At 40.1% G+C, this 15,142-nt stretch overlaps 1 protein-coding gene across 2 annotated transcripts; it reads right to left on the bottom strand.

Moving 5' to 3' along the window:
- Positions 1–4,887: 4,887 nt before the first annotated feature.
- On the bottom strand, positions 4,888–14,639 carry NPY2R (neuropeptide Y receptor Y2). 2 transcript variants are annotated; one of them, XM_081077456.1, is made up of 3 exons: positions 14,293–14,639; positions 13,695–13,999; positions 4,888–8,029 (listed from the first exon to the last, which is right to left on the bottom strand). In XM_081077456.1, exon 3 carries the CDS (start codon positions 8,018–8,020, stop codon positions 6,872–6,874), a length of 1,149 nt encoding a protein of 382 aa, XP_080933582.1. In that variant the 5' UTR covers positions 8,021–8,029; positions 13,695–13,999; positions 14,293–14,639; the 3' UTR covers positions 4,888–6,871. The 2 variants fall into 2 exon arrangements, with proteins under 2 accessions (XP_080933582.1, XP_080933583.1); XM_081077457.1 differs by having other exon boundaries at positions 13,705–13,999.
- Between the last annotated feature and the right edge of the window lie 503 nt (positions 14,640–15,142).

Raw genomic sequence — 15,142 nt, 5'->3', positions numbered from 1 at the left:
GAAGCTGCCTATAACTGTGTTTTTAGACAGCGTTATAGAGATATTTGGGTTAATATGTAACAGAGTTAAGAATAACTATGCTTTCTAATTCAGCTACTGGATTCACATATTAAACTCCCTCCCAATGCTATTTAATGTTGAAATAGCATATAAACAAATTCTGAACAAAATGCTCATAAAAATCTTGCCTTATTTGATGGTCTATATTTCAGGTACCTTTTTCATATGTAGAAGCAGAGCACACGTGATACATAAAGCCAGTGGAATTATATAGGCAAGTTTTTTTCTCATGTTCATCGTTTGATTAGTTTCACCAAAGTAACTATGTCTATGTTGCTCCATACACTCAGTAAAAGGAACGAAGTATGTTTATTTTCTTATTGATATTCTTGGACTCTCTGTTGGCCGGAGTAAAAGAAATTTAATTTAGTTCATACTTTGTCTAACTCATAATTTTTATATCTTTCACAAATTCCCAAATAGAAAATTATGTGACTATGTACCTGATCCATAGTTCCCCTCTACAAGGCCACCCAAGGAAAAGTGTCTCTGAAAAGATGTCTTGATTTCTTACAAAATCTAGGCATGTAAGTGAGGGCCCTGATTGGGCCAGACATGTCCTAAGGTGAAGGAGTAAATGGTGAAGTAGAGACTCCAGAACTGGAAGTCTAAGCTCTCTCAGCCAGCTTAGCTAAGCTGGAAAGACTAATAAATGTTAGCCAGATAGCTTCCTGTCAGCATTTAAGTCACTCTGTGTGTCTCTGGAGCCATGACAGAAATCTAAAGAAAACAGTCAACACACATGAAAGAAAATGGGCCAGTTTACAAATATGTAGGGCATCTTACACGTAATTCTGACCATGCGCAGAAGACATGCTATAGTGCTACAGCCTGAAACGTCCTTAGCGGCCACACTGCCCCCTTTTACAGGGTTGCCTTAGCAAGGTATAAGGAGTAACAAAACAAAGAACAGGCCGTGAGCTTAGGCAAAGCCTGCAAGGCTCTACATGCGATGAATTCAATGGGACTAGACACCCCCTTTGACAAATTACAATTACAAACAATTACAAAAGTTCCTAATTTTTATTCTCCACTGATATCCCAAACTTTAGCAGTGACAATTCATCCTGCTGGGTTAAAAATTTTTTTTCCTATTGAAGTTCAAACACACCTCAATGTTTTCATTTATTACTTACTGAGATTCCATGAACACCACCTTTTCCAATGGACCAGCCAGTTAAAAGCAGATCCTTAATGACAGAGACATATAATTAGATGTGATAGTTTCATGGTACTCCATAAATTAGCAAGAGATGGTACCCAACAGCCAGTTGGATATGCACGATTGGAGCTGAACCGAGAGGACTAATGTGGAGATAAAAATTCGGATTAATCAGCATGTTGATAGTGGATGAGAAAAGGAACTGAGCTTAGTTGAGGATACCAGAATTTTAAAATATGACATCGTGTTTTTCTGAATACATAAATCAGATGCTGACACTTAGTTCCAGAATCCCTGTAAGACACTACTCCCTTGGATTTGGCTGTTGCTCTGGACTCTGCAACTTCTGCTTTAAGCCTTGCCTGATGCAGATTCACCCACGGGCCTCTGGGCATTCTGGAATATATTACCTGACCCTTGGAATCCCACTCGCCTCACCTGTCCTTCCTGCCAATCTCTGGCAGTGGACAACAGAATCAGGGAGGAGGACGAAGGAGAAGGAAACTGATGAAAGGAATTTAGGCTTGGGAATAACAGAACCCATCGTAAGAAATGATGTCAATTTGTTTAATGTCATGAATTTTCTACAAGGATGCCATAACTTGGTTGCACAGTTATGCAACTATCTTTAAGAATGTGCTTAGTGGGCAAAGTGTATTCAGTAAGAGAGGGCAATTATATAAGTACAAATGATTAGCACAAGTTGCAAACTGCTCAAGATCTACCCACAACTATGTTTGGCATAAAAGTAGCACCATATCACAACACTGCGAGTTCCAAAATGTCATTCATTCGTATTCTCTAATCATATCCATAAAAAAAATAGCTGTGGGGACCTGTTCTTACAAAAACAGTCCAATACTCATAGGATTATAATCATCTGTTTCATTTTTGTCTCGGAATGTAATAACAGATATGAATAATTCTCATGAGGGTTCTCCTAGGTAAGGAAGGAATGATTACATTTAATTTTAGACTTTTAAGCTAAACACCAGAAAGCAAGTATAAAATCCTTATCTTGGAGACAAACCAGATTTGTATAACTCTCATAGAGCTTTAGAGATCATAAACTACTAAGTATACCATATCTGTCCATCTATCAGGCTTTCTGTGCCTTTGACAAAAACTATTGAGGTAACTGTTTACATGGGCTTGTCTTTGTAGCAAGTAGGAAGTTTTCCTTTCCAGTAAATTATTTCTCCTGGAACAGAAAGGCAGGAGAAATCCTTAAGTGTCAAATTTTGCTAATGACTTCAATGAATCTAAAACAACATGGTCTCTGTTCCCCTAGATCCTGTTGTTACATAAGTCAACAAGGTCAAGTCCAGCGGGATCCACTATGTTGACTGATTGGAATTTGCTCCATTTTAATATACACGATGCACTCAGCAGTCCTCACCCTAGATCCTCCCTTGAATCCACTTTTCTCTCCTTTCTCAATTACATGCTCAAAACAAGATTCTGATTTGCTTCTATCAAAGAACAGGAATAATTGCACAGTTGGTCCACCTGTCCCTAGAGGTTAATCTTAGCTTATTGCACCCTAATAGATGACACTAAGATTTTTTAAATGTGTTGGTGTTCAAAATGATAAAGACCAATTTGATATGTGTCATCTTCATTCATCAACTGGTTGGGGAAAACACTTACACTCACCAAGGAGCTTTTTTAAATGCAAATATTCAAATCACTTCTGTTTGCATTCCAGAGTGCATCTCCCCCTCACCTCATCCCAGCCCACCCAAAGACCAGTGATAGTTACTTCTATAGGGACAAACTCGGGAATACGTTATATGGAAAAAGGCTAATAACCACTTATAGATGTTTGGATGTTCTATACACAGACAATGTACAATATTGGATGGTAGTATACCTCAAGGAGATTTTTTTTTTGTAATTAAATATCTATGTGTATACAGATACATATAATTTCTTATTTTTCTTTACAATGCAAGTTACTTTCCTATGAGAAGGGCAGAAAAATAAATTTAAAATACTTATTTTTTTCTTTATTTCGCATGAAGATAGTGCAGCACATTTTCATTTTAATGTAACAATATGTGACTACTGTATTGTGATCAGCTCTGTGGTGTTTTGCAAGTAATTTGTTAGTGTTGAAACTTGGCATCAATTTCTTTCTAAAGGAGAATATATTCAGAGTTAGTTATTTTCACTTACTTCTACGGTATCTAGTTACACATTAACTAACAAGAAAGAATAGAAATTATAGCTAACATGTGAATTGTCATAACTGCAGTCTATCTTTCCTGTATCCTCTTCCATACCCAGGAGAACTTGGGAAGTTTGTGGACGTCTGACCAGTGTACCGAGGCAGAAAAGATCAATGGTCTGAGACAATTATTGCTTATAAATCCTCATCAATCTTGGATAACCTTTTGTTTAATAAAATGCCTACCTTTGTTTAATGTATAGTGAGACATAAGCATGAAGATGTTTGTGTTCTGCATGATCTTTGTGTTGTTTCTTTGTTTTCTTGAGGAAAAGTAAACTCTGTCTTTTGCTGCCATATTATATATTAAAATTTCAACTCTTCTCAACCTGAGAAATTTAAAGACTATTTTCTCCCTGCGGCATCATTTCTTGTGCTATTCTTAGGGAGGTAACCCAGAATTTATATGCTTCTGTGGTGTTTAAGTTGTTTAAATCCTGACATAATTCTTTCTTCCTCCATTCCAATCATCCTACCATAGGGGGAAAAATGGTCTTTACTTACTCTTTACTCCTTAGTCTACCTGTACTAATGGGACCATTTAAAGAATATCTTTAACACACGGCTTTGATAATAGAAAAAGGGGGGTAAAAAGACAGAATAAACTTGCTTCAGTGCAATTTTGAAGAAGCCAAATACTGAGAGGATAGGATGAAGTCGAAACTAGAAATTACTATTTGAGCAATTCTCAAAATTGTCAGAATTGTCTGATAGAAATGAAGCACTGTATTCTTCTTTGCATAAAATTTGAGTTTTTAAAAAATTATTCTGGCTAGTGGGTAAAAGTTGGATTGGATGGGAAGACAACAAGATATAGAGACCAATTAGAAAGCTGCTACATTAAACCAGATGAGAGACAATAGTGGCCTGAGGAGATAATTACAGCCTGGAGTTTGGTAGGGACCATATGGATGGAGAAAAGTGGATTGATTGAAGACACATCAAACAATTGAGACAAAATGTGGGAATTAACTGGACATGTGTGATAAAGAGACAGAATGGTCAATGGCAACCCAAAAGTGTAAAACTCTTCGGAACTGAGTAGACAGCAGTGTCACGATTGGGACAGGAAATACAGGAAGATGAGGTAGGGTGAGGTGGGCATCACAATGGCAGGTTCTGTTTTAGACATGTGGGTTTTGATCTGCTGGTGAGACACCCATGTGCATATGTCAAATCAGCTGACAGAGATCCACGTTTGAAGTTCAGATGAAAAGTCTGGTCTACAAATAAAGATGCAGGCATTGTCAGAATATGGATTATAATTGCAGCCATAGGAGCGGATCCATTGACTCAAGTTCACGCACAGAATGGAAAGAGAGCTGGACTAACTGTTGAGGAGCCATCATTTTGTTTCTTTCTTCATCTGTGTCAAAATCTTACTATCTCGTCTTGAACAGGAACTCTGAAATAAAATGTCACACAATTTCTCGTTTCCCAAATTCTTTTTATTTCAACAGATAAAATCACTGTGTAAAAAGATATTTTATATTGAGTCAACAGAACCAATTAGGTCATATATATTAATTGGATCATTAATTAAATTTTAATAATTTACCACTACAACAAATAATACAGTAGCATTCACATTTCCTACAGTGTAAAAATTCTCTTAAGAGAAAAAAAACACAAAAAACCTTTAACCACAATTTTCTATTAGCAGCTAAAGCACAGTAACTACCATTTAAAGGGCAAAACTCTTCTTGGACAGTTATGTCAAGTAAAACAGAAAAATGAATTCTTCAATTATATGATATATTACAGATATACAGTATTTTTGGATACTTCTTAATCAGTCTTCCACTTAATCTAAATTCTATTGTTTCCATTCTTGTTCTGTATTTCAAAAGTGCAGTCTTTTATTTCTAACATGGAAGTAATTCAACACGAGTCATAGTGTGAATTTTAAATATATCCATAAATTGAAACTCTCCAGTTCAAAAAGTTAATGTTTATAACTAAATGTAATACACTGAATTTATTTAAAATTTAAGGAATGTATTCACAAATTCAGTCATACTTACAAAAATATGATTGCAATGAAATGTTAACAGCATCAAAGAAGTACAATGATTTTAACATCTCAATTATTTTTCAAGAACATAATAGGGTTTTAAGCATCTTTGGTTGGGTACTGTTAAAATAGAAATTATATTCATAAAATCACTAAATGGAAAATACTATAGTATCTATACCCCACTTTATACATACAATTTTATTATGTATATATTCATAAATCATCCAAATAATATAGCTAATAATTTTGAGAAGAGCATAACTCATGTTGAAATTGGTCCAAATAATACATTTGCAAGGTGGAATGAATCCAATGTTTTTAATACTTCTTACCAGATGGGTTCCATTTTGATGAAATTATACTGTTATATTAATCATGAAAGTCCATTAGACATCAATTTCATAAAAAATAACACTATAGTGTTCATTAGTGTGTACCTGTGCAAAAACTGCTTACAAATAACCACAAAATATTACAAAATTGCACAAAACATTATTTTCTAATCTGATTTAATTTTTAATGAAGACAAACTCAGTGCCAATATAGGAATAATACATGTTCAAAAAGTTATAACAATTAACTAAATGACTAAAATGTATTATATTTTATGCTTGTTATCTAAATAGTATCGACATAAAGCAGCGACAACTTGAAATGAAAGTTAAATGATGGTTTACATTTCTATAATTCTGAGAAATTCAATCTTTGATTCTGAGTTAAAGAAATTTTCACTAAATATGCATTTGGTTTTAAGAGCAATTGGCTAACTGAGCATTAAGGATTCCCCCATCATGTCAAAATACAAATTATGTAGCAAATTTCACTTTATTTCCTTGAAGTCATTCTAATAGTTGGTAACATTTATCTGCAGCATTCCCTAACAGATTTAGTCCATAGGAAAATTCATAAAAAAAAACAACAAAATACAATGAAGGAGAGCCTATGGCTCCCTAGGGAAATTGGTGTTTGGTCATCTGTTCATCAGCTAAGGGGGATCAGCTAAGGGGGAAACAGTGAATTCTCCTTAATTTATTCCCCAACGTGATTTGAAAGTCAACTTATTTACCAATCACCTTTTAGTGATGCTGATAATTCCAATTCTTTGTTCATGTTTCCTTCACTTTGAGAAACAGTCACAAGCATTTCTCTCTGCTTTTACTCATCACTCACCCTACCACCCAAGCAACGGGAAGTGAACTGTTTTGTTGCCCTCGTTTTAAATATGTGTGTTTTTGCCTAGGCTCTGCCAACCACATTTCCACAAATTACACCCCAGGTGCATCCATCCTGATGCTCTTTTCCTTCCTTAAAATGGGAAATCAGGATGCATCTGGGAGCCCTCCTCAACCAGATTTGTGGCTCTGGTCAGAATTTACCCCTATATTTTCACAGCAGAGCTTCCTTAGACGTTGGTAGCCTCTGAGAAAGAGTCATTGGGGCCATTGTTCTTTGTGACTTCCAGGTTCTTTTTAGCCTTGAATGTCACGGACACCTCAGAGTGAATGGCATCCAACCTTTGCTCACAGCGGAAGGCGGAGAGGAAAGCCTTTCTGTAGTTGCTGTTCATCCAGCCATAGAGGAAGGGGTTGGCAAAGGTGGAGCACATTGCGATGATGTGGAAGACAGTGAAGATGAGTTTGTACTCCTTGAGGTCCAGGACGTGGCTATCAATGTCAACAGCAAGTTGGAAGGCATGGAGGGGCAGCCAGCTGACCGCAAACACCACCACCACACACACCAGCATTTTAGTGGTCTTCTGTCTTCGCTGATGGTAGTGATCATTAGCAGCTCCAGGGCTGACGTGGTTCTTAAGTTTACTCCAGATACGAGTGTAGGAAAAAGATATGATGCCCAGAGGCAAAACATACAGGATTAACAATGAGGAAAGACTGTAGACCGTGCCATACATGCTCTTCTCCTCACCAGGCCACTTCTCAGTACAGGCCACAATCGCAAAGTCGGGAATAATCTCAATCAGCGAATACTCCCGGAAAATGGCCAGGGGACTTGCGAGCAGGGCACTGATGGCCCAGGCTGAGCCAATGATCAGGAAGCTGATTCGCTTAGAGATCTTGCTCTCCAGGTGGTAGACGATGCAACGATGGCGGTCCAGGGCAATTACTGTCAAGGTGATTGTGGACACTTGTACTGCCAGGCCCTGGGCATAGGGTACCAGGTGGCACAGGACAGGACCCATTTTCCACTCCCCCATCAAGGTGTAGGTAAGAGTGAACGGCAAGCACAGGGTGTTCACCAGAAGATCTGCCACAGCCAGGTTGGCGATGAAAAAGTTGGTTACTGTGCGCATGCTCTTGTATTTGATCACCACATGGATCACCAAAGAGTTGCCAATCACCCCGAGCACGATTATGGAACAATAGGCCAATATGAGGACAACCTGCACCTCAATCAGCTTGGTGCTGTCTATAAGCTCCGGCTCGGGGTCAGGGGCCAGCTCACCTCTAGCAGTGGTTTGCCCTGGACCATACTGCTCCACTTTCATTTCTTCCACTGTCTGGTTCTCATCAGCCTCTGCACCTATTGGGCCCATTTTCAGCAACTAGCACAAGAATGTACAATAAAAAAAATAGAACAACGAAAACATAAAGGGGAGGCAAAAGAATATCATAAATGGATTAGTTTCATTTGGACTGGGGCTCAAAATACCTGTCTTCTGATCTCTCAAACTGCACATAGTGTAACATTTTAATAAAGCAGGCCCTTTGATGAGTATACTCTATGTGACTTTATTTAGACATTATAAGTCTAAGTATGGATGAATTAAATCAGGTCTTCAACATGTATATTATGATGGTAAAATATTAAGCAAAATAAAGGCAAAAACCGCAATTACTTTTGCACCAACCTAATATGATACCTATGGTGTACATGTAATTCCAATGTGAATTCTACCATATTGACTCAATCTATTTTAAATGGGATGAATATTAGAAACAATATCAATTAATTTTATAACTGCTATATATTCACCAAATTGATTTTAAGATATTTTCCTTGAATATCTTGACTCTTAAATTTATAAATATAGCAACAAATTGCACAAAAAAAAAGACATGTATTAAAACCCTTTGCCTAGTGCCTGGACTTTGGGAGTATAAAATATTTAGGAGAAACTGAGTAGATTCTATTTCATAGCCATTTTTCTTAGTATAGGAGTTACTATTAAAAATAGGTAGCTTGATCAACAAACAAGTGCTAGCACGGATGTGGAGAAAAGGGAACCCTTGTGCACTGTTGGTGGGATTGCAGATTGGTGCAGCCACTATGGAAAACAGTATGGAGATACCTCAAAAAATTGAAAATGGAGCTACCCTATGACCCAACAATTCCACTCCTAGGTATTTATCCAAAGGAATCCAAAACACTGATTCGAAAAACTGTATGCACCCCTATGTTTACTGCAGTGCTATGCACAATAGCCAAGATATGGAAACAACTGAAATGCCCCTCAATTGATGATTGGATAAAGAAACCGTGGTACATTTGTACAATATATTACCGGGCCATAAAAAAGAATGAAATCTTACCATTTGCAACAACATAGATGGACCTAGAGAATATTATGCTAAGTGAAATAAGTCAGACTGAGAAAGACATATACCACATGATCTCACTTATATGTAGAACCTAAAGAACTGAATAAATGAGCAAACTAAATAGACTCAGAAATACAGAGAAAAAACTGATGGTTGCTAGATGTGATGGGGGTGGGTATGGGGGAGAAGGTGAAGGGATTAGAAAGTTCAAATTAGCAGTCATAATATAGTCACAGGGATATGAAATACAGTATGCGGCATATAATCAACAATGTTGTAAAGATCATGTAAGGTGCCAGATGGGCACGGCACTTATTAGGGTCACTTCATTGACTGCGTAGATGCATGATCAATGCGCTATACATCTGAAGCTGAAGTAGAATAAAATTGAATGCCAACTATAATTAAATATATGTAAAGAGGGTACCAAAAATGTATATACATTTTAAGAAAGGAAGACAAAAACTGTATTAAAATTACACTGATGGTAACCACTTTGAGCACCTCTTGTAACTGCATAAGTCAAACATGAACTGTATTCCTCTTTTGTTATCAGTATATATTGAGTATTTCAATTTTAATACAGTGGTTATCATCAGTGTAATTTTAATAGTTTTTTTTTCCTTTCTTCAAATGTGTATACATTTTTTTGGAGATATATATATATATACACATATATATATATGTATATATATATATACACACACACACACACACATATATTTATCTACAGGATGTGGAGTACAGCATAGTGAAGATAGTCAATGGAACTGTAACAGCTAAATGTGATGTTAGAGGGGTAGTAGATTGGGGGGAGGGGTATTGCTTTGTGAGGGGTGTAAATGTCTAACTATTACATTGCTTTGTACACATGAAACCAATTGAAAAAATGAGTAGCCTGTGTAAAATAGTTGTGGGTTTTTTTGATGATCTAAAATAAAATTCCTACCTGACATATAGCAGAATCCTACACAAGAACTATATGAAAAATATGTCCAAATCTGAACTAATCTCTCTCTCTCTCTAACCCCTAAATATTAAAGTTTTAACACTTTTCTTTCCCAATCGCACTCTCCAACCCCAGAATTTTCCTTCTTCAGTCAATGCTGTCCTCAATGATTAAGCCAAATAAACTTAAAAAGCAGGTAACCATTATAGGCTTTTTCATCTCTTTTAGCCCCACATTTAAGAAAACCCTCAGAATGATCTTGTATATAGCTCTCCCAGTGGTCCTCTTATCATTTCTACCACATTAGTTTAGCCTTGATCTCTTACCATAATTAATCTAATAGTCTTCTAACTTATCTCCCTTCTTCTTTTCCTGCTTGCTTTCTTCCTTCCTTTCTTCCTTCCTTCCTTTCTTCCTTCCTTCCTCCCTCCCTCCCTCCCTCCCTCCCTCCCTCCCTCCCTCCCTCCCTCTCTCTCTCTCTCTCTTTCTTTCTTTCTTTCATTCACTTACGAAATGTAATTGAGCATCTTCTATGTGGCAGGCATGTCTCCATTTTCACATTCAGCAAGGACTTAAAAACTTACATCAGGAACTAGGATTTGTGCTGGGGGTAAAGACAATGGGTAGGGGCCTCTACTCTATGGCTCTTACATTTTATTTTACTGGACAGAGCCCACTCTGACATAAAAATAGTCTTTCTGACATGCAATTGTGATCATATGGCTTCCCCAGTGTCCCCAGATTGCTTAAAATAATATATTGTTTTCTAATATAAAGTTCCCTTTTAAAGTCTACAAAAACATCCAGAGCCCAATATCACAGTGGTAGTACTTTTTGAATATATTCATCATGGTAAAAAGATTTCTGCCATTAATTCAGAACCTCTTCTAAATGAATTTGTTTTTTACTAATCATAAAAGCATCTACCTACATTGTGAAGTGATCACATTTATGAAGCCCACAGACCATGCCTGCCTGGGTATGTGCCCCAAGCTCCATTCCTCAGCCTTCCCCGGGAGGCCTGACTTGCAGACTATGTTCTCACACTGGAAGTCTTCAGGACCCTGGCAGAGTGCAGGGGGAAAGCAGAAGCCACTGTATTATCCCCCCGCCCTCTCTCCTCTGGACAGACTCTCAGCAGTACCTCCATAGCTCTGCTTCCCACAGGGCTGGCCTGTAGTGATTCTGTTTCCAGTGGATGGCCCTGGTCCCTGGGCTTCTGTCACACTGCCTCTCCCCTAAGTCCCTCCAGCTGGAGGCAGTAACGACTTCTTGTGTTTACTAATCTCTAGGTGACCTCAACATCCCCTGTGTAGCTTCCTTCACTTGTTTAATTCCTTTTTACATTCTTGACTAGCTTCTGTTTTGTATGATCTGCTGCTTTCATTGATTTGCTCTTCCAATATAAGGTCCACATGCACAGGTTGGTAACATTGACATATGAAGAAAATCCCAACTCCATTCAAAGTTTTTCTCAGACCCATCCCTATCTAATCCCTCTGGCTTCACCTCTCCTGACATCTCAATGTATACCTTAGGCTTCTGTCATACTGAACTACTCCCAATTTCTTGTGCCTCGCTGCCCTCCCTGTTCTGCTCTGGGAAGCCTCTCAGTTCCCCCAACATCCTGCACTCACTTCTGATGCTAAAATACTACATGCCACATTGCATTTTTTTTTCCCTTCAGCACATAGCAACCTCTTTCAGGACAGAAACTGGACCTTTTCTATTCATTGTTTAATCCTTAGCACACAATCTAACACATCAAAGGTACTCAATAATTTGGCAAAACAAATATGAAGCTAAAGGAATTTTGATCCTTTCCTTAATATCATTGCCTATACAAAATTCCTTGCTCTGATATACCTGCCCCCTGTGTGATTGTCCTGTCCTTTGTCAGGTAACCACCCATACAAGAAAGTTGTCCCAAGATCCTTCGTCAATCAATCCCTGATAAGAACATTAAAAACTGTCAGTCAGTATACCCATAAAGAAACTTTCTGTCTCAAGGGCTTACCCCCCCCCACCCCCCGACCCCCCCACCCCACATACATAAGCCCTGATAGGAGCCTTATTACAAAGAGAGATTTCCATATAGTAATGTATTTACCAATATATTCAAGTTCTCTCTGCATAAATTTCTCATCAAATGTTCCAAAAAGCCCAGGTCCTCTTTGCATTTGTCTCCACTCTTAATAATTATAGAAAATGGAACTAACCATTAAAATCTTGGAGTGTATAGTTGGTAGGCTGTACCTTTCCCTTAGACTAAGAGACTTTAAAGAGCACAGTCAGCCCTGACAAGTCATGAACAGAATTAACAAGACTCCCAGAAGTTTGAGTTTGAGGTTTGCAGCAAACTAAGTTGAGAGTAAATCTGAGATAGAAGGATATTAAGACTATATTTGATTGATTAATTTCTTTTTCTTTTCAGCCCCAATTTCTTTATTTCAAAGTCCCTTTATTTAAAATTTCTCTACAGGGATAATTACTGGTCTACAGGCTATTAGCACAAGGGCAGTAAAAACTGTTCGCAAGTACACTACTTGCCTTCAGCCAGCTCAGAGCTTAACCTGAGAATGTATTATTTTATGATTACCCTTCCAGAGAAGTGGAAGAGGAAAAGAGAGTACATAGCACGAGTTGCTGGATTAAAAACTCAGAAACACAAAAATTAGAAGTAGACAAGGGAAAAACCCTTTCTTTGAAATAGGGCAAAAAATAAGTCAATCCCATTGTTCAAGACATTTAAGGAAAACTGTGAATGGTACAGTTTTCTTGAATAAATAAATCTGTAGAGATTCTGTTATAGAAATATTTCTTTGTAGAATAGGAAAACAGCTTTAGGGTTTTTATCCCACTCCGGAGATTCAAAGAACTTCAAATTATCTCAGTGGGAAACCAGTTTCTGCTTTAACTGTGTGTTTAAATTTGCGGGACTTTTTGTAACCATACTGTTATTGTGACAGGTGGGTCTTAGAAGAACTTAATATCTTATCAAGCACAAGACCCTCCAGGAATTTTTCCCAGGGAAAAATCCCAGAAATAATGCCACAGGCCTTCCACTTGTTAGTCCTGGGTGAGAGGGGTATGGAGGTCCAAGAAATGCTCCCTACAAGACATGGCTGTTTGCCTAATAAGCAGAAAGTTGAAAATATTCACCAAAGGGTTTGGGAACGTCTCTCTTCAGTGCATTTGAATTTGTGGCCTTTCTCTGAAAAGAGCAGTGTCTATTTCATGTTACTGATTTTAAATGATGTGTCCCTATTGCAAAAAAGTCTTAAAAGATTTTTCTTTTGCCTCCTTCTCGTCCACCATATGCTCCTACCAGTGGGTGAGTCCTTCTGGTGGAAAACCAGTGACTGCTTAAACAAATGTGTCTATTCTTGAACAGCTTGGGAGACTCCAACATGACCTTCCGCTTTGGAGAGGGGTTCGATTTTTAAAGAAGAGGCAGGCACAATACAATGTGCTCTTCTGGAAAGATAATGACCTCTCTCCAAGAAAGGTCAAGGAAACAGTCAAGTATCTTTAGCAGAAAAAAGAAAATTCTAGCGAAAGTAGAAAATGGGAATGGTATCACCCCCAACCCCCTAAACGGGGGAGAAGGGAGTGCCCACACTGATGAGGATCTCGCCTCCCCCATGCCCTCTTCCTAGGACCCGAGAACTTCTTTGGGGGTATTCTCGTTCTCAGAAAGTGAATCAGTTAGGACTTACACTTACTGACCTGACCCTCGAGGAGACGAGCAAACGAAGCGTGTGCAGCCCGTCAGAACGATGATTATCTAGCCGGCCGATCCGGAGAAGGCTCTGGAAGGTCCCCAAAGGCAAGTCCAGTTCCCTCGGCTCAGAAGGTGCAACGCAGCCCTCGCAGCGCGGGAGAGCAGTCGGAGCGTGCGGCGTCGCCCCGCAGTCCCCGGCGCTGGGAGCCTGGCGCTCGGAGGCTCTGCCGCCGACCTCTGCGGCTCGGTGCGCTGGGGCCCCCCACAGAGCAGCCGGGGCGAGCGGGCGAGGATCGGAGGCTGCAGAGGGGGTGGTGGAGAGGATGGAGGGAGAGGTGAGCCCCTCCCTCGAAGAAAAAGATGCAGAGGGTGGGGGACGATGGTCCTGTAGCCGAGAGGACTGGAAGGGAAGTTTCCGTGGCCAGGAAGTGGGGACAGCGACCACTGACTCTCTGCTACCCTCTGGGCTTGGAAGCCGCGCAGCGGAACCTTACCCAGCGCGGCGCCCCCTCGCGGGTCCCCACCACCACCTGCAACTGCTACTCTTACCGCCCCGCCCCCTGCGACCCCTAAGTTTGATACTCTGGGTAAACCTTTGCACCGCTTATATCCTTTTCCCTTCCACGAATCCCTTGCTTTCTCTCCGCTCTCCAGTTCCGCGTGAGGTGACCTGGCATGGAAGGACCCCTGACACGGGCCCAGATTCACCAAATCTGCCTGGGAAAGGAGAAGTTCAGAGCCAAGGAGGGCGGGCAGACTCTGTTGGGAGCGAGGGGCTGCAGTCCCCGGCGGCAGGCAGAAGGAGACTTCCAGCTGGCGGGAGGCGGACGTGGGAAGGAGAAGTTGCTTCCTGTTTTCCAGCCCCCACCCCCGCTTGCAGGAGCAGAGGTGAGGCTCTGGACCCGCGCAGAGCCACGGCAGAGAGCCGCACGGCTGCGCGGAGGACAAACCCGCGCAACCTGGTCCAGGGCTGTAGAGCAGGGCGCTGGTGCAGCTCTCACTGGGCGGTCGTTGCGCTCCCACAGGAAGGTACAGCAAGTTCAGGTCCTTGTTACCCACGATCAGCAATTCCCTTAACAGGTGTCTGCTGATAGTTTGCAAGTTGGGTAGAGCGGATTCAAATTCAAAAGCCTGCAGCCTGTGGTGTGCACTCTGGCTCCAGGGGAAAACAAACAACAACAAAACCACACACAATAAAACAGGAAGAGGAAAACAACTGGTCACAAATAAAACCTAATGTTGTTTTCTCCCGATAGTGACTTCCCGATCCCAAAGCTACTAGTACCACGATGAGCGATGAGCGTGTGTCTCCGGAGCACTCCCACCTTCCTCCTGGTGGCGAAGCCCTGTGCTAATGCGTGGAGCCCGCTGGGCTGAGTTCGTGGCTCAAAGCAAAACAGGGCTGTGGAGGCTGTTTCCGCTGGGTTCCTCCCAGAAACTCTT

The sequence above is a fragment of the Rhinolophus hipposideros genome (genome assembly GCF_964194185.1).
Source record: "Rhinolophus hipposideros genome assembly, chromosome: 16".
Classification (NCBI taxonomy): Eukaryota; Metazoa; Chordata; class Mammalia; order Chiroptera; family Rhinolophidae; genus Rhinolophus; species Rhinolophus hipposideros.
The sequence above is the reverse complement of the archived record's forward strand: the minus strand, read 5'-3'. Positions and strand labels throughout refer to the sequence as shown.

Bases quoted from the DNA above. Each gene is read 5' to 3' on its own strand.
- NPY2R (XM_081077456.1), bottom strand. From the start codon at position 8,020: ATGGGCCCAATAGGTGCAGAGGCTGATGAGAACCAGACAGTGGAAGAA.